The sequence below is a fragment of the Pleurodeles waltl genome, chromosome 10, assembly GCF_031143425.1.
Source record: "Pleurodeles waltl isolate 20211129_DDA chromosome 10, aPleWal1.hap1.20221129, whole genome shotgun sequence".
Taxonomy (NCBI): Eukaryota; Metazoa; Chordata; class Amphibia; order Caudata; family Salamandridae; genus Pleurodeles; species Pleurodeles waltl.
The window spans coordinates 15,226,995-15,254,095 of NC_090449.1; the positions used below are offsets into that span (position 1 = coordinate 15,226,995).

Consider the following 27,101-nt stretch of genomic DNA (forward strand, 5'->3'; position numbering starts at 1 on the left):
GCCCAACAACAGCTGTAGCAGCCAGCCACGCTGATGACTCGGCTGCCTCCCTCACCGAATAAGTAATAATAAGCTCTGATCTCAGAGCCCTCTGGTAGAAACACTGTGAGCTCACTCTCCTGAGACTTCCTAACTATATCCGCGGACTCTGAGACTAAGCATTTGTTTGTCCAAGGCTTGGGAATGACATGTAGATGGACTGCTGTTTTTAGAAGTTTATCTGGTGCCTTCCTAGCCTTCAGGAGGAGAGTGACAGCATGCTTTGGTGTTATTATTATTGTGGTAGTCCTGTATGTATCCTGAGACTTCCTATTCCAAAAACACTACACTCAGCTTTCAAGTTTGTATAAATGTAGTCAAAATAATAGCACAATCTCAAGAATGTGCAGAATATGCCATTTGTTGACAAATTGTGGAGCAGTGATCTGCTGTGTGTGACGAACGGCTGCTCCCCTCGTCCAGATGTGTTCTAGGATGGCTTCCCAGCAGCTTGCTGGACTATCCGCATCTCTTCCGCTAGCAGAGCTCCTCCACTCGCACACACGATCCAGTTATACTTTAAGTTAGAGCAGGAGTAATTCTTACTTCTGATGACTGAGAGCCTGATTTAGATTTTGGGGGACGGTTTACTCCGTCACAAGGGTGACGGGTAGCCTGTTCAACAAAATCTAATTCCTGTTATTTATAATTCGGTGGACGGGATATCCTTCAACGTTGTGACGAAGTAACCTGTTTGCCGAATTCTAAATCGTGCCCACAGTCATTAGATCTTTGTTTCCTTTACATTGTACACACTACTCAGACTCTGCATTCTTGCGTATGACCTAATAGCCTTCTCTGCTCCCTGGAGTTAGTTTGTAGAAGTCAGTAAATAGTCTGTTTTTTCCTCCTTCATCTAGAAAGCAGCCAGTGATTATCTACTGACTAACTGTGTGTTGTTTTCCCTCTGTGCTCAGAGACGATTGCACAGAAGACAGAGAACAAGTGTTTGAGTATTACGCTTTGGAGCAGTTGTTCTCTGTGAACACTATAGGTTGGAATACAGCTCAAGAGTCAGCAGCAAAATGAGCAGAGCTGTCTAGAAGGTGACTCACAAGTCTTTTGGTAATAGACAATCTGTAAAGGAGATATTCTACAGGCAGCAAGCCAGACCAATGGGATAAAAAATTGGAGCTTCCTTTTTTCTCAGTTAGACTTTGTGGTATGCTGCTCTTGCCTGAGGGAGGTATGCTGAAGGTGCTCTAGCCCCCCTTCCCCCCCCTCAAAAGATGCTGTGCACAAGGTAGCAAAGAGGTTTAGGGTAATTGACAAGTATTATTTCTATATTTGTATGGAACAGTGTGAGTGTGAAGGGAACACATGCCTGATAGGACATTTCTCTCTCCCTGATTAGATTGTAACATAACTGCGCACTTTCTCGTTGTGTAGCTTTGGTGGAATGCAGATGGCAAGGCCCCCTCCTCTGCTCCAAAGAGACCTGGTTTCATACATCTGAGTGCTCAACCTTTGTTCCTCAGTGTCATCGCTGCTCTGTTATCTGCATCTAATGTTGTGATCACTCTGCTTCTTCAGTGTTGCAATCTCATAACATTGAGAACTTCACTATTAATCAGGGTGTCACTTTTTGCCTGAACATCCAGCCTGCCCTCCACTCATATATCTACCTTCTGGGTCTCTTCGCTGCTCTTGCAGAGCTAGCCCTTCTACAGTCCATGTCTCTCACCAGTCCATCGAAGGAGGAGTCCATACCAAAGATGCACTTTTCGAAAAGATTGAAAACAGAAAAGCCCTCAGCTTCATAAGGGACAGTCGCACAAATGATTTACGGAAAGTCACCACTGGATTGAAGGCTTGTAAAAGTAAGACCCAGGAATGCAACTCACGGAGATGATCTTCAGGGGACTGCCAGAGGAGAGTCCGAGAGAGACTTTTTAACTTTGATCTGGTCCAGTTGTTAAGCACTGAGATATCAACGTCACAGTTCTCCTTACTGGGGCAAAAGTTCTTTTTCTAGGCAGTATTATTAGCCTCTTTCACTGAGGTCTTGACTTCCACCTGGTGGTCTAAATGAAATATTCAGGGTCCCAGACCAATGATATTTAATATCTTTCAACATGACCTCAATGCTATTTATCCACTTCCCGGGTGTCCACAGCCCTATGGGACACGAATTCGCACTGCATCTCCAATTGTTACTTGAGATCTAGAACTGTGGAATTTTCACCTAGTTAAGGGACCGTATCACAGATGCAGGCAACTTTTTTTGATCAATTTCCTTGATGATTTGAACAGCTTGTGCTACCAGCAAGAGTTTCTGCATTTGTTGCTGTTCCCAGTGGTCCACGGTTCCTTACACACCAGAAATGTCCCCCTTGTTAAAAGTCTCAAGTATGTCATTCTCCATCAAGGAAACCGATGCTGAGATAGACTCTCTGGGTTCTGAATTTCAGCAGGATCCTTTTCATAAAGACCGATATATTCACCCAGCAGAGTCTAGGGTTATGGAAGAATTAAATTATCTTCACCTTCTAAGCCAGTTTCCTCTGCCTTATTTCCATTACAGGGTATCTCTTGCTTATGATGGAGGGTTTTCTAATAATACAGTCTGTGGTGGTTTGGTCTGGACACCATCTCCATAAACACCCTTAGAATGAAAATACAGCACTCCACAACTGTAGCCCTTTGTAGTGACTGGTAACCCCCAGTCCCGTCTTCAGGATTACTGCACTCTCGTAGAAGTGCTCCAGCCTCTGCACCATCAAGAGATCGATGTGACCTCCATTATGGCTGTTTATGATTTACAAAACTGAGAGAGTGTGAAGAGCTGTGTAGAGTTCCTGCTGAAGGATGGCTCTTAGGGTTGTTGGAAGGAAAGCACACAACCTTACACGAGTACAAGTAGAGAAATACCTTGCAGGGTCTCCATCTAAAGCAGTCATCCAGTCTGGCTGTGAAGTTAGGCACTCTTGAGTTCTTGAAGAGGTTGGGGATTTTTGGATTATTTTTTCAGTCGACAGATGAGGTGCTTGAAAATTGTTAGCCAGGTGTAGGTCCTTTTGAACTCTTAAACTTCTTTTATTTAACAACAGCGTTCCTTTTATCCGTTCAGAGCTTTCAACTTTTATATGGCAATGCGTCTTTCAAAAGAAAAAATGTGGGAAGAGGTTGTATCATGACTGCTCGGACATATGAGTCCTATACAAAGCAGGTCGACTAGGCCTTCAGTGACTCACAGACCGAGAGCAGAAGTCTGTCCTGGAGAAGGTCTGACTCTCCACTGCTGCTTATCACAGATGGCTGCACGATCTATAAAGAAACAAGGGCAGTGTGAATAAAGAGAATATTGGTGCACCCACTGTATGACGTGTTTTCAGGGGTATCCAGATGTCCGTATAGATTCTGAGGCAGTAAAACACCTAAAATTGAAGCAGCCCTGGGGTTCGTGTTTTGCATTTCCCAGTCATACGATATAGGAGTTGAGGCTTGTCCAACAATAACAAAGGCCTCATACGTGGCCTTTCAAAGATATTACGTATAACAGATATAGAGAGCAGAAATGTGAGCATTGCTGCATCCTTTTTTGCAAGCCGTTCTCCAGATGTTTTGTCAAAGAAATAAGTAGCTTCCTTGAGGCACGCTGAACGTACTCTCTGTCCCCATAAGTAAGGACATTTGAAGTATTGAAATCAGATTTCCAAAGAATTGGGAAGGAGGGGGAGCAGGACGACAGGTTAAGGAAAAATAGCCTTCATGGTGATTCCACTAATTATAATCCTCCCTGCACCCACCCAGACGTTCCTTCTAATATTATATGCTGTGCTGAAAAACGTTTGCCTTTGAAAATATGTAGGATGTGTGTTGCGATTGGTGAAACATTGACCTCCAGCACGCTGAGGGACACAACTTGCACATAGAAGGCTTCATATTCTTATAATGAGGCAATTTGTTTTTGTTGGCAGAAAGTTTTTCTGATCAGTTCAACTAATTTCCAGACTCTTGTTGAGGCACTAGAGCCAAGGCTAAGGAAACCATGTTTTCTGTAAAGACCGGTACCCTGCATATCGGCTGTATTGTGTGGACCTTTCTGACTCCTCCAGCTTGTCGTTTGTAGACCATGTTCAGTTGTTGCACATTACGTAAGTGGATGTCCTTAAACACTGCTCTATGTTTTAACCTGAAAACGTTCTACAGAACTTGTTCGTGAAGACTTTGAAGGAAACATCACATATATGTAGGTAATACATTTATTAATTTGGTAGATGACAACAGCCCTGCACTTGCTTAAACTCACTTAGTCGGTAACCCTTCTGACTAATATATTTTCTGTTCAACTCTATACATTGGTGGGGAGTAAAGTTTGAAATTATTTCCAGATGTCAATCCAACTGTTCAACATCTATTTTTTCAATATCTTTATTAAAACATTGAAAAAGAAGTTTTTCTATAACTTCATTATATTACAAAAAAAGTCAGCAGATAATCCTATTGTACAGTGAATCTTGACACCATCTAAATCACATGATTTCCATATTGTACATTGGCTCTCTCAAACATAGGACTGTATTTAGTAGTGTCCTGTCTAAAAATCATGGATATCATTTCCATGTGTAGTTTAAGTGTTAAAAATCCACTTTAATCAAGACAGCCTCAGCCAACACTTGTTTCGCGGTGAAAGGTGATTCCTGAGGGCTCAAGACTGATACGATCTTTCCTCTTTCAAATATTCCTCAAATACATTTCATAATAAATAACTGGACAGACCTCTAGCTTTATTCTCAGCGAGTCCCTTCCAAAGATTCAGTGGGGACCGACTGTTTTCATTATATTCTCCTCAATGTTTGAAGTAGGAATTGTATCTGATATTCAGAATACAAATGAACCCTCAAAATCAGTTGTTTATATCATGTTCCCGGCCATACCATTTCATCATCTTGTAAAGGCATCACATAACTTTTAGAAGTTAAGTATGCAGTTATCATTAATGTACGTATTTTGCAAAGACAGTGTTCCATCTTGTAATAAGGTTGGAAATAGGTGATGTCTTTTACTTTAAATCCCTTTCTCTGTAGATTTTCATTTTGTGGAGATCCAACATCCAATTTCGTTGTAAAGGTGACTTATAGGTTACGGCAATAACTTTCAATTTATATCAACATTTCGCCCCTAATTTAATTAGGCAGCTTGCAACCACCAATCTGTTCGGTGTTGAATATTTGGGAATAATTGAGTACTCTGCTCCCACCAATGCATTTTAGCCACAGCTTAGGTAAAGCTTTAAAAAAAATTGAGGACTTGCATGGTAAAAGCTGCTTTTGCAGGCCACGGCCTCTACCTTAACGCTTTGGAAACTATAAACTGTGCCGCCAGAAGAAAATATTTAGATGTAATCTGGCTCAAGAATGCACTTATTGCTTACACCATAAACAGAGTCTCAAGAAGGTAAACTGCAGAATTTAAATTTCCATGTGCTTTTCGGCTAGGTAGTGATGACAGATTTGCCTTCTTAATGATCGAGTGCCACACGTATTTGGAAATTAATCTTCAGTGGGTTCTGCCCTTAGCTGTTTGGGCAGAGGAACTTTGAGAAGCAAATCACCAACTTGTACAAAGAGGAAGGACTGGAAGATTGTTAATAGTGAGATGTTATAACCTTGCCTGGGCTTTTCTTTGGGTGTGGACTGCACCACAGCAGCAGTGGAGACTCGACTATCTCTTTCCTATAGTGCCCCTAGAGGTCCTTTGAGAGTCTCCTGGCCCGCTGGGCAACCTGGAAGAGGGAAACTCAGACTTTAGCAAAAGAACTATGACAACAGAGCCTCACTATCACTGTTCCTTCTCCTTGAATGTCATTGTACAAAAGTCGTCTGTAGCTGTTACCCTCTTTTCACCTATTGGGAAGTACCATTCTTGGGACATCTTGGCCTTGAGTGAAGGCCTGTTTTCAGAATTTTAAAGCAGCAATCATACTTTTCAAAAGTACCTCCTCTAATGCCTAAAACGTCCTTCTTTTAACCATTTCCATCAGAAATGTCAAGAATTAAGAGTCTCAAAGTCCCTACTATAAAAGTACATGATATTGTAAGGCATATGTATATGTAGAAGATGGTCATCCAGGAAAAATGTTGTAATGGTGAGTAATTATTGCTTCCTTCCAATTACTGTACAAGCAAGACTCAAAGAGGGACTTTTCCATGTGAGTTCATAGAGTTGCTGGAAGGGATACTTGTTTGTTGAGGTTTTTTCTGATAGTAGAAGTGTTGGGCCAATGTGCTGCATTGAACAGGTTTTGGTGTTGAATTAGTTGTGTCCTGTTCCTGCTTTGGCCGTGGTGCATAATACACGTTCTTCTCTCTTCCAGGTGGGTACTACCCTGTGAAGATTGGTGACCTCTTCAATGGAAGGTACCATGTAGTGCGGAAACTCGGGTGGGGTCACTTCTCCACTGTGTGGCTGTGTTGGGATATCCAGTAAGTATGTCCTGATTCCCTCTCAGCATATTCCTGTTTGTTCACTCTTTTCTTACTACTGAGCTTCTCTTCATCCTTTTGTGTTTATTCCTTCTCCTACCTTCCATTGTTCCTAGTATACAATGACTATGTATGTTTCAGAATGGCTGTAGCTGTGTTCGTTACATTTTGTACCATTTCTGGCCTTTGAGAAGGTTGTGCCGAGTTGCATGTCTTTAAATGCTGGCGGGGTACTGAATATTGCTTTGTGTCTCAGTGTTTATACGTTTATGTATGCATTTGTCCTTAAATTTCTCTAAGTGTGTGTGGTTCTTCAGTACTTTGTATATTTTGTCTCCCCAAGTACCCTTAAGCTTGCGTTACTCTTTCTGTCAATGTTTGCTGTGTGGAGTGTCCTGTGTGTTTTAATACAAGAGGTTCTCCAGGATTCACTGGAGGCTGTCCTAAGCCCTGGCCTCTCTTTTCTGTTGTTGGTTTTCCAGGAGGAAGCGTTTTGTGGCCCTGAAGGTGGTGAAGAGTGCTATTCACTATACCGAGACAGCCATCGATGAGATCAAGCTTCTGAAATGTGTGAGTCCCACGTGTACCATTTCAGATTGTCCTCTCTTTTGCAGCTTGTTATTTACAAGGGCTACTGGTTTTGAAGGAAGGAACGCTGTTTTTTCACCTGTACATTGAGTTTGTCTTCAAGAGGTTCTGCCTAGATACTTAACCTCACCTTTGTGGGCATCAGAATAATTTACCTTAAAATTAACTCTCCTCTTAAAAGCATTTTTGTAATCTTTCCTGAAATTAGAAAGTAAGAAAAGAAGCCCTGTTCACTTCTATATTCAGTGTGGGCAAATGATTTTGTGTGGTAACCTCATCATGGTTTACAATTTTTCCTCCCTCCTTGTAGGTGCGGGACAGTGACCCCAGCGACCCAAAACGAGAGACAATCGTGCAGCTGATAGACGACTTCAAAATCTCTGGAGTAAATGGAGTTCATATCCTTTCCATATTTAAACTCAATTGAAAATCATGTTAAAGTCCGTTCAGAGGTATGGTTGTATCTTTCACGCCCTCTATAAACTAAGGTCTTCCAAAAGGTAGAAGAAGGGGAACTCTGGTTTGTGGAATGCGTTCATTCACAAAACAGTTCTGCAAAACATTACCAACTGAATCCTTCCTAAATGTGAGGCAGCCCATAGAGAAAAGAGATTCTTTATTCTTTTTCCCCTAATAGAATGGCACATCACCCCTCCAGCTGGCTTCAGATAGTAGTTGCATTTTTCAATAGAGACACTGAAGTGTTGTTTGACTAAAGTTAAGGTTTTATTTTCTATTTTCCTTAGATGCTAGTTGTTGTGGCATATTTGTGCAGCAAAACTTCAATTTCTGTTCATTGTTATTCAATATGACCTCTTGTTTTAGTTAGTCTGGCCGCCAGTTTGTTGTCTTGAAGGATAAAATGGAATCATGATCCTTTGTAATATCCTTCATTGCTCTGTTGCCAATTATGCCCTCCTTTTCAGGGCCTTTGGTACTACACGAGGGGTCTGTGCTAAAAAGGAGGTGCATATGGAGATGTACTCTTGCAGCCTAGTGTTGATATTTGTGTTATTAAGTGTTACTATATCCATTTCCTAATATACCTGTATGTGCTGCCTAGTGTACATATTTGTGTTGCCTAGTGTACATCTTTGTATTGCCTAGCGTATATGTTTGTGTTGTCTAGCATACATATTTGAGGAGGAAGTGTTCTGGGCAAGCTTCCCATTCATCCATCATCAGCCCCTTTTCATGAGGCGTAGACCTTTCCGATCTGTTTCCTGGCCAAAAAATTCTAGTGCCGCTTTTGTGACTCGAACCCTCCTGGGTGCAGAAATAAAGGCACCTCATTGTGGCAGTCAGTAAGCAGGCTGTCTGGTGATAGTCCTGGAAGCCCAACCCACTCCTTCTAGACTACGGGAGTGTTGGAGACAAGCTTCACACCCCTCGGGGGGTCACCTTGAACTTTGATCTCTGTCTTAGAACTACAGTCACCCAGGAAGGTGAGGGCAGTACACCCACCAGCCACCGCTCTTTTACTGTTTGTCTCCCACTTCACCTGCTTACACCCAAGTAAATGTATAGAACAGGTAGAGGCAAAAAGAAAGTTAAGATAGCAAAGGCAACATTTGTTTCTTCTTATTGCAGCAGTACATATTCAGCTGTCTTCCATGACTTCACATCTGTCGGACTCTAATTTCTCATATACCTCAGCTACTCCCCCTTCACTCTCCTGCTCTGTCCTCGCCTCTTCTACTCCCCCACTGCCTTTCTGATTCCTCTTTTCAGGTGATCATGTCATTTCCCTAATGTTCACCTGGGATATGAGCGAGGTGCGAAGGATCACTCCATTTAGAAGACATCCTTCCCTTTCCTTTTCTCATTGTTTCATGACTCCTGGCTCAGTCTCTCCAACTCTTTTTACCCTGTGCATCTCTTTGAGCCGGTCGTGGGGCGGCATGAAGTGCTGTTGCTCCGATGAAAGCATGGAAAAGCGGTGCCACTTTGCACAGTTGTGTTTTTTCTGGACTGCCGTGTGTCTTTCCTCCAGCGAACTTGATATTCTGTGAGTTCAGTGGAGTTGTCGCCTACCTCTGCTGTGGCGCTTCTTGTACAGCTGGTCTCTGGTGATAAAACATCACCCAGAGATATTCACAAACCTTACTGGAGCCGGCTACTATCCCGCACTTCAGGCTGTGGCGGAACAGGCAGGAGCGGCAGCAACATTACAGTCCAGGTGAATGCGCCAAAGCATGTGCACTGCTCGCACACGTCGATCGAGCCCTCCATAACTGGAATCTTTTCCCCAAACCTCATGTGAGAGACCAAATGTCTGTCTGGTCATCTTGTTCACATAATAGTGGTTCTGCTTTGTCTGTGGCAGACATGACATTTTGCATGTGTGTGGGTGCCACCCCCCTTTTCCTGTGTTGGCTCCCCGTTCCCCCAATCTTTGTATGCCAGTAGCTGTCACAGAGCAGAGTAGGATCACAGGACTAATGCTCTCTTACGTAGGTTTGTAAAGTGCACTAGCACCTAGGAGGGTACCCTAGTACTAAGCAGGTGAGAGTCTAGGCTTGCCTAGAGCGGAGGGGCTAATGCATCCACACCAATCAATCGATCAAATAATTTCTTAAGCGCTCTAGTCAGCCGGTAGGGTCTCAAGACGCTGGGACGGGGGTGGGGGAGGTTGACGGATACTGCTCAAAAAGCCATGTTTTGAGGTGCTTTCTGAAGGTTAGAAGGTCCTGGGTCTTGCGTAGGTTGGTGGGGAGGGAGTTACAGGTCTTGACGGTGAGGGTGGGAGAAGGATCTGCCGGTGGTGGTGCATTGGATGCGGGGGACTGTAGCGAGGTTGGCGGAGCGGAACTGTCGCGTTGGTATGTGGAAGTTTACTCGTTCGTTGAGGTGAGCCGGTTCAGTGTCGTGGAGGGCTTCGTGAACGAGGACTTTGAAAATGATCCTTTTGTTGATGGGCAACCAGTGTAGGGATCTGAGGTGGGTGGATGTGTGTTTGTGGCGAGGGAGGTTGAGGATGAGGCGTGCGGATGCGCTCTGAATTCACTGGAGTTTTCCTTGAAGCTTGGCTGTCATCCCTGCGTAAAGGGCGTTGCCATAGTCCAGTCTGCTGCCAATGAGGGCGTGGGTAACTGGTCTTCTTGTTTCTAAAGGAATCCATTTGAAAGTCTCGCGTAGCATGCAAAGGGTGTTGAAGCAGGAGGATGATATGGCGTTGATTTGCTGGGTCTTGGAGAGAGAGGAGTCTGGAACGATGCCAAGGTTGCGTGTGTGGGTGGTGGGTGTTGGGGGTGGTCCGAGGGTGGTGGGCCACCAGAAGTGGTTCCGTGCTGTCTTGTTGGGGACGAATATGATGATCTCTGTTTTGTTTGAGTTTAATTTGAGGTGGCTTGCTGTCATCCATTTGGCGATGTTGAGGTGTCCGGCGTGCAGGTTAATCTTGGCAGTGGCTGGGTTCCTGGTGAGGGAGATGAGCTGGGTGTCGTCTGCGTATGAGATGATGGTGATGTGGCGGGGGCGGAGGATGTTGGCTAGAGGAGCCATGTAGATGTTGAAGAGGGTGGGGCTGAGGGAGGATCCTTGGGGGACCCCACAGATGATCTTGGTGGCTGTAGACCGGAAAGGAGGGCGGCGAACTCTTTGGGTTCTTTCGGCGAGGAAGGAGGTGAGCCAGTCCAGGGCCCTGTGGCGAATTCCAGCATCAAAGAGGCGTGCGTAGAGGGTTTGGTGGCTGTAAAGAAATGGCTCCCTGTTGCAGTTACCCCCCACTTTTTGCCTGATACTGATGCTGACTTGACTGAGAAGTGTGCTGGGACCCTGCTAACCAGGCCCCAGCACCAGTGTTCTTTCACCTAAAATGTACCATTGTCTCCACAATTGGCACAACTCTGGCACCCAGAAAAGTCCCTTGTAACTGGTACCCCTGGTACCAAGGGCCCTGATGCCAGGGAAGGTCTCTAAGGGCTGCAGCATGTCTTATGCCACCCTAGGGACCCCTCACTCAGCACAGACACACTGCTTGCCAGCTTGTGTGTGCTGGTGGGGAGAAAACAAATAAGTCGACATGGCACTCCCCTCAGGGTGCCATGCAAACCTCACACTGCCTGTGGCATAGGTAAGTCACCCCTCTAGCAGGCCTTACAGCCCTAAGGCAGGGTGCACTAGACCACAGGTGAGGGCATAGGTGCATGAGCGCTATGCCCCTACAGTGTCTAAGCAAAACCTTAGACATTGTAAGTGCAGGGTAGCCATAAGAGTATATGGTCTGGGAGTCTGTCAAAAACGAACTCCACAGCTCCATAATGGCTACACTGAATACTGGGAAGTTTGGTACCAAACTTCTCAGAATAATAAACCCACACTGATGCCAGTGTTGGATTTATTAATAAATGCACACAGAGGGCACTTAGAGATGCCCCCTGTATTTTACCCAATTGTTCAGTGCAGGACTGACTGGTCTGTGCCAGCCTGCTGCTGAGAGACGAGTTTCTGACCCCATGCGGTGAGAGCCTTTGTGCTCTCTGAGGACAGAAACAAAGCCTGCTCTGGGTGGAGGTGCTTCACACCTCCCCCCTGCAGGAACTGTAACACCTAGCAGTGAGCCTCAAAGGCTCAAGCTTCGTGTTACAATGCCCCAGGGCACTCTAGCTAGTGGAGATGCCCGCCCCCTGGACCCAGCCCCCACTTTTGGCGGCAAGTCCAGGAGAGATAATGAGAAAAACAAGGAGTCGTCACTGGCCAGTCAGGACAGCCCCTAAGGTGTCCTGAGCTGAGGTGACTCTGACTTTTAGAAATCCTCCATCTTATAGAAAGAGGATTCTCCCAATAGGAATAGGGATGTGCCCCCCTCCCCTCAGGGAGGAGGCACAAAGAGGGTATACCCACCCTCAAGGACAGTAGCCATTGGCTACTGCCCTCCCAGACCTAAACACACCCCTAAATTCAGTATTTAGGGGCTCCCCAGGACCTAGGAAACCAGATTCCTGCAACTTACAGAAGAAGAGGACTGCTGAGCTGAAAAACCCTGCAGAGAAGAAGAAGACACCAACTGCTTTGGCCCCAGCCCTACCGGCCTGTCTCCCTCCTTCAGAAGAAACCTGCTCCAGCGACGCTTTCCCTGGGACCAGCGACCTCTGAATCCTCAGAGGACTGCCCTGCTTCCAAGAGACCAAGAAACTCCCGAGAACAGCGGCTCTGTTCAACAAAGACTGCAACTTTGTATCCAGAGGAGCAGATTTAAAGACCCCTGCAATCCCCGCAAGAAGCGTGAGACTTGCAACACTGCATCCGGCGACCCCGACTCGACTGGTGGAGAACCAACACCTCAGGGAGGACCCTCCGGCGACTCCGAGACCGTGAGTAACCAAAGTTGTCCCCCCTGAGCCCCCACAGCGACTACTGCAGAGGGAATCCCGAGGCTCCCCATGACCGCGACTGCCTGACTCTGAAATCCCGACGCCTGGAAAAGACCCTGCACCCGCAGCCCCCAGGACCTGAAGGATCGGAACTCCAGTGCAGGAGTGACCCCCAGGAGGCCCTCTCCCTTGCCCAGGTGGTGGCTACCACGAGAAGCCCCCCTCTTGCCTGCCTGCACCGCTGAAGAGAACCCTTGGTCTCTCATTGAAACCCATTGGAAACCCGACGCTTGTTTGCACACTGCACCCGGCCGCCCCCGCGCTGCTGAGGGTGTACTTTCTGTGTGGACTTGTGTCCCCCCCCGGTGCCCTACAAAACCCCCCTGGTCTGCCCTCCGAAGACGCGGGTACTTACCTGCTGGCAGACTGGAACCGGGGCACCCCCTTCTCTCCATTGAAGCCTATGCGTTTTGGGCACCACTTTGAACTCTGCACCTGACCGGCCCTGAGCTGCTGGTGTGGTAACTTTGGGGTTGCTCTGAACCCCCAACGGTGGGCTACCTTGGACCCCCATTTGAACCCCGTAGGTGGTTTACTTACCTGCAAGAACTAACATTACTTTACCTCCCCCAGGAACTGTGAAAATTGCACTGTGCCCACTTTTAAAACAGCTAAATGTGTTTTATGTAAAAAGTATATATGCTATTGTGATTGTTCAAAGTTCCTAGAGTACTTGCCTGCAATGCCTTTCAAATGAGATATTACATGTAGAATTTGAACCTGTGGTTCTTAAAATAAACTAAGAAAATATATTTTTCTATAACAAAAACCTATTGGCCTGGAATTGTTTCGGAGTGTGTGTTCCTCATTTATTGCCTGTGTGTATGTACAACAAATGCTTAACAATACTCCTTTGATAAGCCTACTGCTCGACCACACTACCACAAAATAGAGCATTAGTATTCTCTCTTTTTGCCACTATCTTACCTCTAAGGGGAACCCTTGGACTGTGCATACTATTCCTTACTTTGAAATAGTGCATACAGAGACAACTTCCTACAGTGGCATACAGTGTTGAAAGCTGCAGAGAGGTCCAGGAGGATGAGGGCGACGGTCTCGTCCTTGTCCACTCTGGTCCTGATGTCGTCTGTGCAGGCGATGAGGGTGGTCTCAGTACTGTGGTTCTTGCGGAATCCAGATTGGGAGGCGTCGAGTATGTTGTTTTTTTCAAGGAAATTAGATAGTCAACGCACAACTATCTTCTCGGCGACCTTTGCGGGGAAGGGGAGAAGAGAAATGGGATGGCAGTTTGTGAGGTTTTCCGGGTCTGCTTTGGGTTTTTTGAGAAGAGCGTTGACTTTGGCATGCTTCCAGACGTCTGGGAAGGTTGCGGTGTTGAAGTAACTGTTGATGACGGCACGGAGCTGGGGAGCTATAAGATGTGTGTATGACCACATGGTCACAGGTTGAATCCCATGACGTTCTGCTCAGACAATCACCCTTCTGAGGTTGATAAAATGAGTAAAATGGAGTTTAACAGTAAACATTAATTATATGTAATTGGCACCGAGAGCGCTCCTAGTTGGTAGCAATCTACTTTTTACAATACACCTGTCAAAGTATGCAGTGGGCCCCCTCTTGAGTTCTGTCTGGCTAGGGACAGAGATATGGATCCAACCAAATGGCACTGCTCTGATTTTTGAGTTGCTCTACTAGCTTGAGAAAACAGGACGCAAAGGAGGAAGGCGCACTCCTTTGATTCACAGAACTAGAAATGTAAAGGGAGTTGACTTCAGTTTGGTTAGTGCTCTACCTCGACCTCCAAAGAAGGATAAATATACTTTAATTGAATCAATATTGTGCACGTCGTTGGAACAACATGGCGATAGCGCATGAACCCATGTCCCAGGCACCACCAGGAGCAGAGCTTTGCTCATATGCTCTGCTCCTTCTGGTGTGCAAAAACCTGCAGGAGAAGAGGAGCTCAACTATGCTGCTGGTCGAGGCACTACCCTGACAACCGAATGTCCAGCTGAATAAAAGCCCTATGCCCCAGATTCTAGAATGGTCCAGAAATTTTGAGATTTCTGCAGCTTGGCTGGCAGTTAGCTAAAAGAAAAAAAACTCACCTGGACCATGGAGTTCAAGACACTTTCCTACATTAACAGAATTTAGTTTATTTATTTACTTCTGTACAGTGTTATGTTCAGCAAAGTTGCTGCTTTAGTGACCCACTGGGAAATGGGAGCAAATTGCACTCCTATAAACAGATTGCAATGATCTGGATATCCACAGAAAGCAGGTGAACGCAGTCAAAAGGCCGGGGGCTCAGTGAGTCCGTATCATTGGCTTTGGAGTAAGGAAGTAGTACACTACTCTTTACAAACTTTGGGGAAAGTTTCTCCCAGCATTAGACTCATGCACTTCACTGACTGACATGACAACTAAGCCCTGCTTTCAGTTCAGACCTGGGACTGGGAAGGAGGAAACCAGCCTTCAGGAAGGTTTGACAAACCTCTTTACAATGTTCCTCTGACCTCATTTCCAAGTCCCTGAGTGGACTTTGAGGCTCACCGCCAGGTGTGACAATTCCTGCCTGGGGGAGGTGTTAGCATCTCCACCCAGTGCAGGCTTTGTTACTGGCCACAGAGTGACAAAGGCACTCTCCCCATGGGGCCAGCAACATGTCTCGGTTTGTGGCAGGCTGCTAAAACTAGTCAGCCTACACAGACAGTCGGTTAAGTTTCAGGGGGCACCTCTAAGGTGCCCTCTGGGGTGTATTTTACAATAAAATGTACACTGGCATCAGTGTGCATTTATTGTGCTGAGAAGTTTGATACCAAACTTCCCAGTTTTCAGTGTAGCCATTATGGTGCTGTGGAGTTCGTGTTTGACAAACTCCCAGACCATATACTCATATGGCTACCCTGCACTTACAATGTCTAAGGTTTTGTTTAGACACTGTAGGGGTACCATGCTCATGCACTGGTACCCTCACCTATGGTATAGTGCACCCTGCCTTAGGGCTGTAAGGCCTGCTAGAGGGGTGTCTTACCTATACTGCATAGGCAGTGAGAGGCTGGCATGGCACCCTGAGGGGAGTGCCATGTCGACTTACTCGTTTTGTCCTCACTAGCACACACAAGCTGGCAAGCAGTGTGTCTGTGCTGAGTGAGAGGTCTCCAGGGTGGCATAAGACATGCTGCAGCCCTTAGAGACCTTCCTTGGCATCAGGGCCCTTGGTACTAGAAGTACCAGTTACAAGGGACTTATCTGGGTGCCAGGGTCTGCCAATTGTGGATACAAAAGTACAGGTTAGGGAAAGAACACTGGTGCTGGGGCCTGGTTAGCAGGCCTCAGCACACTTTCAATTGTAAACATAGCATCAGCAAAGGCAAAAAGTCAGGGGGCAACCATGCCAAGGAGGCATTTCCTTACACAACCCCCCCCCAAACGAAAGAGGATGAGACTAACCTTTCCCAAGAGAGTCTTCATTTTCTAAGTGGAAGAACCTGGAAAGGCCATCTGCATTGGCATGGGCAGTCCCAGGTCTGTGTTCCACTATAAAGTCCATTCCCTGTAGGGAGATGGACCACCTCAACAGTTTAGGATTTTCACCTTTCATTTGCATCAGCCATTTGAGAGGTCTGTGGTCAGTTTGAACTAGGAAGTGAGTCCCAAAGAGGTATGGTCTCAGCTTCTTCAGGGACCAAACCACAGCAAAGGCCTCCCTCTCAATGGCACTCCAACGCTGCTCCCTGGGGAGTAACCTCCTGCTAATGAAAGCAACAGGCTGGTCAAGGCCATCATCATTTGTTTGGGACAAAACTGCCCCTATCCCATGTTCAGAGGCATCAGTCTGCACAATGAACTGCTTAGAATAATCTGGAGCTTTGAGAACTGGTGCTGAGCACATTGCTTGTTTCAGGGTGTCAAAGGCCTGTTGGCATTCCACAGTCCAGTTCACTTTCTTGGGCATTTTCTTGGAGGTGAGTTCAGTGAGGGCTGTCACAATGGATCCATATCCCTTCACAAACCTCCTGTAATACCCAGTCAAGCCAAGGAATGCCCTGACTTGAGTCTGGGTTTTTGGAGCTACCCAGTCCAGAATAGTCTGGATCTTGGGTTGGAGTGGCTGAACTTGGCCTCCACCTACAAGGTGGCCCAAGTAAACCACAGTTCCCTGCCCTATCTGGCATTTGGATGCCTTGATAGAGAGGCCTGCAGATTGCAGAGCCTTCAAAACCTTCTTCAGGTGGACCAGGTGATCCTGCCAGGTGGAGCTAAAGACAGCAATATCATCAAGATAAGCTGTGCTAAAGGACTCCAAGCCAGCAAGGACTTGATTCACCAACCTTTGGAAGGTGCCAGGGGCATTCTTTAAACCAAAGGGCATAACAGTAAACTGATAATGCCCATCAGGTGTGGAGAATGCTGTCTTTTCTTTTGCTCCAGGTGCCATTTTTATTTGCCAGTACCCTGCTGTCAAGTCAAAGGTACTTAGAAATTTGGCAGCACCTAATTTATCAATGAGCTCATCAGCTCTTGGAATTGGATGGGCATCTGTCTTGGTGACAGAATTGAGCCCTCTGTAGTCCACACAAAACCTCATCTCTTTCTTTCCATCTTTGGTGTGAGGTTTGGGGACTAAGACCACTGGGCTAGCCCAGGGGCTGTCAGAGCGCTCAATTACTCCCAATTCCAGCATCTTGTGGACTTCCACCTTGATGCTTTCCTTAACATGGTCAGACTGTCTAAAGATTTTGTTTTTGACAGGCATGCTGTCTCCTGTGTCCACATCATGGGTACACAGGTGTGTCTGACCAGGGGTTAAGGAGAAGAGTTCAGGAAACTGTTGTAGGACTCTCCTACAATCAGCTTGCTGTTGGCCAGAGAGGGTGTCTGAGTAGATCACTCCATCTACTGTGCCATCTTTTGGGTCTGATGACAGAAGATCAGGGAGAGGTTCACTCTCTGCCTCCTGATCCTCATCTGTTACCATCAACAGATTCACATCAGCCCTGTCATGGAAGAGCTTAAGGCGGTTCACATGGATCACCCTCTTGGGGCTCCTGCTTGTGCCCAGGTCCACCAGGTAGGTGACCTGACTCTTCCTTTCTAGCACTGGGTAAGGGCCACTCCATTTGTCCTGGAGTGCCCTGGGAGCCACAGGCTCCAGAACCCAGACTTTCTGCCCTGGTTGGAACTCAACCAGTGCAGCCTTTTGGTCACACCAAAACTTCTGGAGCTGTTGGCTGGCCTCAAGGTTTTTGGTTGCCTTTTCCATGTACTCTGCCATTCTAGAGCGAAGGCCAAGTACATAGTCCACTATGTCTTATTTAGGCTCATGAAGAGGTCTCTCCCAGCCTTCTTTAACAAGAGCAAGTGGTCCCCTTACAGGATGACCAAACAGAAGTTCAAAGGGTGAGAATCCTACTCCCTTCTGTGGCACCTCTCTGTAAGCGAAAAGCAGACATGGCAAGAGGACATCCCATCTCCTTTTGAGTTTTTCTGGGAGCCCCATGATCATGCCTTTTAATGTCTTGTTGAATCTCTCAACCAAGCCATTAGTTTGTGGATGGTATGGTGTAGTGAATTTGTAAGTCACTCCACACTCATTCCACATGTGTTTTAGGTATGCTGACATGAAGTTGGTACCTCTGTCAGACACCACCTCCTTAGGGAAACCCACTCTGGTAAAGATACCAATGAGGGCCTTGGCTACTGCAGGGGCAGTAGTCGACCTAAGGGGAATAGCTTCAGGATACCTGGTAGCATGATCCACTACTACCAGGATATACATATGTTCGATGGCATCTGTCGCTGTAGATACGCATGTTCTGCAATAGCTCGCCATCTGGTGTTGGGCCGGAGTGTTACAAGTTGTTTTTCTTCGAAGAAGTCTTTCGAGTCACGGGACCGAGTGACTCCTCCTTTTGTCTCCATTGCGCATGGGCGTCGACTCCATCCTCGATTGTTTTTTTTCCGCCATCGCGTTCGGACGTGTTCCTGTCGCTCCGAGTTTCGGAACAGAAAAAATAGTTAATTTCGGAAGATTTTCGTCGGTATTGTTGCGTTCGGGATCGGCATACTTACATTCAACACCGCATCGAAGATCGAAGAGCTCCGGTGCCCTTCGGGGTAATTTTTCGATCCTCCGTCGGGGCCTGGTCGGCCCGACCGCGTGCTGAAGAACGCCGATGGAACGGACCCCGTTCCGTTTCTGCCCCAAATGCCACAATAAATATCCCTACACAGACCAACACTTGGTCTGCAACCTGTGCCTGTCACCTGAGCACAGCGAAGACACCTGCGAGGCCTGTCGTGCGTTCCGGTCCCGAAAAACACTCCGAGACCGTCGAGCCAGAAGACTTCAAATGGCGTCCGCACCGACAGCCCGACGGGAGTTCGAGGAACAGGAAGAGGAAGGTACCTTCTCGATCCAAGACTCAGACTCCGAAGGATTCGACGATACACAAACCGTGAGTAAGACGTCGAAAACCACACAAAGAAACATTTACAAGGCCCAGGGGACGCCACTGCCACCAGGCCATGGCTCAACCCATAAAATCGGTGACCGACCGTCGGCACCGAAAAAGGCCCAAACAGTGCCGAGATCGTCCGACTCCGGTCGAGACACCGGCACGCAGCCTTCTCGGGACCGAGAAAGTGCTGGAGACAAGCCTCGACACCGAGATGCCGGTGTGGACACGGCTCGACGCCGAGACAGCGGCACCGAAACAGATCGACGCCGAGAGGTTTCGGCCCCGAAAAGGAAAAAAGTCACCTCGGAGCCGAAAAAACACGCAGACAAAGTTTCGACGCCGAAACAAACTGCAAGCGACCCAGCTTCAGGCTCTTATACAGAAGAGCACTCGCTAACCTCCCAAATGCAGAAGCATAGGTTTGAGGAAGAGCTACAAGCAACTGATGCGGACCATACGCAAAAGCGTATCTTCATTCAGCAGGGGACAGGAAAAATAAGCACCCTTCCCCCCATTAGGAGAAAGAGAAGGTTGGAGTTCCACACGGAACAAGCACCACAACCAAAAGTGGTGAAAAGAGTTACACCACCACCCTCTCCTCCGCCCGTGATTAACGTTTCACCAGCACAAACGCCATCACACTCCCCAGCTCACACCACCATGAGCCAGGGTGACCAAGACCAGGACGCATGGGACCTATACGACGCCCCAGTGTCAGATAACAGCCCAGAGGCATACCCTACAAAACCATCTCCACCAGAAGACAGCACCGCGTACTCTCAGGTGGTGGCTAGAGCAGCACAATTTCACAACGTAAGCCTCCACTCAGAACAGGTCGAGGATGATTTCTTGTTCAACACACTCTCCTCCACCCACAGCTCCTACCAAAGCCTGCCTATGCTCCCTGGTATGCTCCGGCACGCAAAAGACATATTTAAGGACCCGGTCAAAAGTAGGGCAATCACACCAAGGGTGGAAAAAAAGTATAAGCCGCCTCCTACAGACCCGGCTTTCATCACAACACAGCTGCCACCAGACTCTGTTGTTGTAGGAGCAGCTAGGAAAAGGGCCAACTCTCACACATCTGGAGATGCACCACCCCCAGATAAAGAAAGCCGCAAGTTTGATGCAGCTGGTAAAAGAGTCGCAGCACAAGCTGCAAACCAGTGGCGCATCGCGAACTCCCAGGCACTACTTGCGCGCTATGACAGAGCCCACTGGGACGAGATGCAACATCTCATTGAACATCTGCCCAAAGACTTCCAAAATAGGGCAAAACAAGTGGTTGAGGAGGGACAGGCCATCTCCAACAACCAGATCCGCTCCTCCATGGACGCTGCAGATACAGCTGCACGGACAATTAATACATCTGTAACTATCAGAAGGCATGCATGGCTCCGAACGTCTGGATTTAAACCAGAGATTCAACAAGCAGTTCTCAATATGCCTTTTAATGAAAAAGAACTGTTCGGTCCAGAAGTGGACACAGCGATTGAGAAACTCAAAAAAGATACGGACACTGCCAAAGCCATGGGCGCACTCTACTCCCCGCAGAGCAGAGGGAATTACAGCTCATTCCGTAAAACGCCCTTTCGAGGGGGGTTTCAGGGTCAAAGCACACAAGCCAGCACCTCACAAGCCACACCGTCCAGTTACCAAGGACAGTATACAGGAGGTTTTCGGGGACAATATAGAGGAGGGCAATTCCCTAGAAATAGAGGAAGATTCCAAAGCCCCAAAACCCCTACTACTAAACAGTGACTCACATGTCACTCACCCCCTCCACACAACACCAGTGGGGGGACGAATAGGTCATTATTACAGAGCATGGGAGAAAATCACTACAGACACTTGGGTTCTAGCAATTATCCAACATGGTTACTGCATAGAATTTCTACAGTTCCCTCCAAACATACCACCAAAAGCACAAAATTTAACAACACACCATTCCAATCTCCTAGAGATAGAAGTGCAGGCACTATTGCAAAAGAATGCAATCGAATTAGTGCCAGACACACAAATAAACACAGGAGTTTACTCACTGTACTTTCTGATACCAAAGAAGGACAAAACACTGAGACCAATCCGAGACCTCAGAGTAGTCAACACTTTCATCAAATCAGACCACTTCCACATGGTCACACTACAAGAAGTATTGCCATTGCTAAAGCTGCACGACTACATGGCAACTTTAGACCTCAAGGATGCTTATTTCCATATACCAATTCACCCATCGCACAGGAAATACCTAAGGTTTGTATTCAAAGGAATACATTACCAATTCAAGGTACTGCCTTTCGGATTAACAACCGCACCAAGAGTCTTTACCAAATGTCTAGCGGTAGTCGCTGCACACATCAGAAGGCAGCAAATACATGTGTTCCCATATCTAGACGACTGGCTAATCAAGGCCCATTCGTTAATAGAGTGCTCAAATCACACAAATCATATCATACAAACCCTCTTCAAACTAGGGTTCACCGTCAATTTCACAAAATCCAAAATTCGGCCACGCAAGGTACAACAATACCTGGGAGCCATAATAGACACATCAAAAGGAGTAGCCACTCCAAGTCCACAAAGAATTCAAAATTTCAACACCATCATACAACGCATGTATCCAACACAAAACATACAAGCAAAGATGGTATTACAACTCCTAGGCATGATGTCATCATGCATAGCCATTGTCCCAAACGCAAGACTGCACATGAGGCCCTTACAACAATGCCTAGCATCACAGTGGTCTCAAGCACAGGGTCACCTTCTAGATCTGGTGTTAATAGACCGCCAAACTTACCTCTCGCTTCTGTGGTGGAACAACATAAATTTAAACAAGGGGCGGCCTTTCCAAGACCCAGTGCCACAATACGTAATAACAACAGATGCTTCCATGACAGGGTGGGGAGCACACCTCGATCAACACAGCATACAAGGACAATGGAACGTACATCAAACAAAACTGCATATCAATCACCTAGAACTTCTTGCAGTTTTTCAAGCACTAAAAGCTTTCCAACCAATAATAGTTCACAAATACATTCTCGTCAAAACAGACAACATGACAACAATGTATTATCTAAACAAGCAGGGAGGGACGCACTCCACGCAGTTAAGCATGTTAGCACAAAAAATTTGGCATTGGGCAATTCACAACCAAATTCGCCTAATTGCACAGTTTATACCAGGGATACAAAATCAACTCGCAGACAATCTCTCTCGAGATCACCAACAGGTCCACGAATGGGAAATTCACCCCCAAATACTGAACACTTATTTCAAACTCTGGGGAACACCTCAGATAGACTTGTTTGCGACAAGGGAGAACGCAAAATGCCAAAACTTCGCATCCAGATACCCACACAAACAATCCCAAGGCAATGCCCTATGGATGAACTGGTCAGGGATATTTGCTTACGCTTTTCCTCCTCTCCCTCTCCTTCCTTACCTGGTAAACAAACTCAGTCAAAGCAAACTCAAACTCATATTGATAGCACCAACTTGGGCAAGGCAACCCTGGTACACAACGCTGCTAGACCTATCAGTGGTACCCTGCATCAAATTGCCCAACAGGCCAGATCTGTTGACACAGCACAACCAAAGGATCAGACACCCAGATCCAGCATCGCTGAATCTAGCAATCTGGCTCCTGAAATCCTAGAATTCGGGCACTTACAACTTACCCAAGAATGTATGGAAGTCATAAAACAAGCAAGAAGGCCATCCACCAGGCACTGCTATGCAAGTAAATGGAAGAGGTTTGTTTGCTACTGCCATATTAATCAAATACAACCATTACACACAACTCCAGAACATGTAGTGGGTTACTTGCTTCACTTACAAAAATCTAACCTAGCTTTCTCTTCCATTAAGATTCACCTTGCAGCAATATCTGCATACCTGCAGACTACCTATTCAACTTCCCTATATAAAATACCAGTCATTAAAGCATTCATGGAGGGCCTTAGGAGAATTATACCACCAAGAACACTACCCGTTCCTTCATGGAACCTAAATGTTGTCCTAACTAGACTTATGGGTCCACCTTTTGAACCCATGCACTCATGCGACATACAGTTCCTAACCTGGAAGGTGGCATTTCTCATCGCCATTACTTCCCTGAGAAGAGTAAGCGAGATTCAGGCGTTTACTATACAGGAACCTTTTATACAACTACACAAAAATAAAGTCGTCCTAAGGACCAATCCTAAATTTTTGCCAAAGGTTATTTCACCGTTCCATCTAAATCAAACAGTGGAACTTCCGGTGTTCTTTCCACAGCCAGATACCGTAGCTGAAAGGGCACTACATACATTAGATGTCAAAAGAGCATTAATGTATTACATTGACAGAACAAAGAACATCAGAAAGACTAAACAACTCTTTATTGCATTTCAAAAACCTCATGCAGGAAACCCAATTTCAAAACAAGGTATAGCCAGATGGATAGTTAAATGCATCCAAATCTGCTACCTTAAAGCTAAACGACAGCTGCCCATTACACCAAGGGCACACTCAACCAGAAAGAAAGGTGCTACCATGGCCTTTCTAGGAAACATCCCAATGCAAGAAATATGTAAGGCAGCCACATGGTCTACGCCTCACACATTCACCAAGCACTACTGTGTAGACGTGTTATCCGCACAACAAGCCACAGTAGGTCAAGCTGTATTAAGGACATTATTTCAGACTACTTCCACTCCTACAGGCTGATCCACCGCTTTTGGGGAAATAACTGCTTACTAGTCTATTGCAGAACATGCGTATCTACAGCGACAGATGCCATCGAACTGAAAATGTCACTTACCCAGTGTACATCTGTTCGTGGCATCAGTCGCAGTAGATTCGCATGTGCCCACCCGCCTCCCCGGGAGCCTGTAGCAGTTTGGAAGTTACCTTCAATTATTTATATATGTATCATCTCAACCTTAAATAAGTGCATACTTAGTCACTCCATTGCATGGGCACTATTACTACAATTCAACTCCTACCTCACCCTCTGCGGGGAAAAACAATCGAGGATGGAGTCGACGCCCATGCGCAATGGAGACAAAAGGAGGAGTCACTCGGTCCCGTGACTCGAAAGACTTCTTCGAAGAAAAACAACTTGTAACACTCCGGCCCAACACCAGATGGCGAGCTATTGCAGAACATGCGAATCTACTGCGACTGATGCCACGAACAGATGTACACTGGGTAAGTGACATTTTCATTCCTGAGGCTGTGGGAGGTTCTAGTGGACCAACTATGTCCACACCCACTCTTTCAAAGGGAACCCCCACCACTGGAAGTGGAATGAGGGGGGCCTTTGGATGCCCACCTGTCTTACCACTGGCTTGACAGGTGGGGCAGGAGAGGCAAAACTCCTTAACCATGTTGGACATATTGGGCCAGTAGAAGTGGTTGACTAACCTCTCCCACGTCTTGGTTTGTCCCAAATGTCCAGCAAGGGGAATGTCATGGGCCAATGTTAGGATGAACTTCCTGAACAGCTGAGGCACTACCACTCTCCTAGTGGCACCAGGTTTGGGGTCTCTGGCCTCAGTGTACAGGAGTCCATCTTCCCAATAGACCCTATGCGTTCCATTTTTCTTGCCTTTGGACTCTTCAGCAGCTTGCTGCCTAAGGCCTTCAAGAGAGGGACAGGTTTCCTGTCCCTTACACAGCTCCTCCCTTGAGGGTCCCCCTGGGCCTAAGAGCTCAACCTGATAAGGTTCCAGCTCCAAAGGCTCAGTTCCCTCAGAGGGCAGAACTTCTTCCTGAGAAGAGAGGTTCCCTTTCTTTTGCTGTGTTGTAGTTGGTTTCCCAACTGACTTTCCTGTTCTCTTGGTAGGCTGGGCCATTCTTCCAGACTCCAGCTCTACTTGTTCACCCTGTGCCTTGCATTGTGCTCTTGTTTTCACACACACCAGTTCAGGGATACCCAGCATTGCTGCATGGGTTTTTAGTTCTACCTCAGCCCATGCTGAGGACTCCAGGTCATTTCCAAGCAGACAGTCCACTGGGATATTTGAGGAGACCACCACCTGTTTCAGGCCATTGACCCCTCCCCATTCTAAAGTAACCATTGCCATGGGATGTACTTTTTTCTGATTGTCAGCGTTGGTGACTGTGTAAGTATTTCCAGTCAGGTATTGGCCAGGGGAAACCAGTTTCTCTGTCACCATGGTGACACTGGCACCTGTATCCCTCAGGCCCTCTATTCTAGTCCCATTAATTAAGAGTTGCTGTCTGTATTTTTGCATGTTAGGCGGCCAGACAGCTAGTGTGGCTAAATCCACCCCACCCTCAGAAACTAGAGTAGCTTCAGTGTGGACCCTGATTTGCTCTGGGCACACTGTTGATCCCACTTGGAGACTAGCCATACCAGTGTTACCTGGATGGGAGTTTGGAGTGGAACCTTTCTTGGGACAGGCCTTGTCTCCAGTTTGGTGTCCATGCTGTTTACAGCTATGACACCAGGCCTTTTTGGGATCAAAGTTTTTACCCTTGTACCCATTGTTTTGTGAAGAGGCTCTGGGCCCACCCTCCTGTGCAGGTTTTTGAGGGCCTGTAGAAGACTCTTTACTATTTTTAGTTTTGGTTGTCTCATCACCCTTCCCCTGGGGAGTCTTTGTGACCCCTTTCTTTTGGTCACCCCCTGTTGAAGTCTTGGACACCCTTGTCTTGACCCAATGGTCCGCCTTCTTTCCCAACTCTTGGGGAGAAATTGGTCCTAGGTCTACCAGATGCTGATGCAGTTTATCATTGAAACAATTACTCAATAGGTGTTCTTTCACAAATAAATTGTACAGCCCATCATAATTACTTACACCACTGCCTTGAATCCAACCATCTAGTGTTTTCACTGAGTAGTCAACAAAGTCAACCCAGGTCTGGCTCGAGGATTTTTGAGCCCCCCTGAACCTAATCCTGTACTCCTCAGTGGAGAATCCAAAGCCCTCAATCAGGGTACCCTTCATGAGGTCATAAGATTCTGCATCTTTTCCAGAGAGTGTGAGGAGTCTATCCCTACACTTTCCAGTGAACATTTCCCAAAGGAGAGCACCCCAGTGAGATCTGTTCACTTTTCTGGTTACACAAGCCCTCTCAAAAGCTGTGAACCATTTGGTGATGTCATCACCATCTTCATATTTTGTCACAATCCTTTTGGGGATTTTTAACATGTCAGGAGAATCTCTGACCCTATTTATATTGCTGCCACCATTGATGGGTCCTAGGCCCATCTCTTGTCTTTCCCTTTCTATGGCTAGGAGCTGTCTCTCTAAAGCCAATCTTTTGGCCATCCTGGCTAACAGGAGGTCATCTTCACTGAGAGCATCCTCAGTGATTTCAGAAATGTGGGACCCTCCTGTGAGGGACTCACTATTTCTGACTAACACAGTTGGAGACAGGACTTGAGGGGTCCTGTTCTCCCTATTTAGGACTGGAGGAGGGACATTGGCCTCCAAGTCACTAATTTCTTCCTCTGTGAGGTCATCATCAGAGGGGTTGGCTTTTTCAAACTCTGCCAACAGCTCCTGGAGCTGAATTTTGGTAGGTCTGGAGCCAATGGTTATTTTTTTGATATTACAGAGAGACCTTAGCTCCCTCATCTTAAGATGGAGGTAAGGTGTGGTGTCGAGTTCCACCACCTGCATCTCTGTATCAGACATTATTCTGCTAAGAGTTGGAATACTTTTTTAAGAATCTAAAACTGTTTCTAGAATCTAATTCAAACTTTTAACAAACTTTTAAACTCTAAAAAGACAATGCTAAACAGGGACTTAACACACAAGGCCCTAGCAGGACTTTTAAGAATTTAGAAAAATTTCAAATTGCAAAAATGAATTTCTAATGACAATTTTGGAATTTGTCGTGTGATCAGGTATTGGCTGAGTAGTCCAGCAAATGCAAAGTCTTGTACCCCACCGCTGATCCACCAATGTAGGAAGTTGGCTCTGTATGCACTATTTCAAAGTAAGGAATAGTATGCACAGAGTCCAAGGGTTCCCCTTAGAGGTAAGATAGTGGCAAAAAGAGATAATACTAATGCTCTATTTTGTGGTAGTGTGGTCGAGCAGTAGGCTTATCCAAGGAGTAGTGTTAAGCATTTGTTGTACATACACATAGACAATAAATGAGGTACACACACTCAGAGACAAATCCAGCCAATAGGTTTTTGTATAGAAAAATATATTTTCTTAGTTTATTTTAAGAACCACAGGTTCAAATTCTACATGTAATATCTCATTCGAAAGGTATTG

The 27,101-nt window shown here is 46.4% G+C and overlaps 1 protein-coding gene across 1 annotated transcript in view; it reads left to right on the forward strand.

Annotated features, from left to right (window-relative positions):
• Positions 1 to 27,101, forward strand: part of SRPK3 (SRSF protein kinase 3) — a 207,685-nt gene that overhangs the window by 62,197 nt on the left and 118,387 nt on the right. Inside the window, exons 4-6 of the mRNA XM_069209420.1 lie at positions 6,359 to 6,467; positions 6,950 to 7,037; positions 7,366 to 7,453. Coding sequence (XP_069065521.1) covers positions 6,359 to 6,467; positions 6,950 to 7,037; positions 7,366 to 7,453 — 285 coding nt within the window. The remainder of the gene's footprint in view (positions 1 to 6,358; positions 6,468 to 6,949; positions 7,038 to 7,365; positions 7,454 to 27,101) is intronic.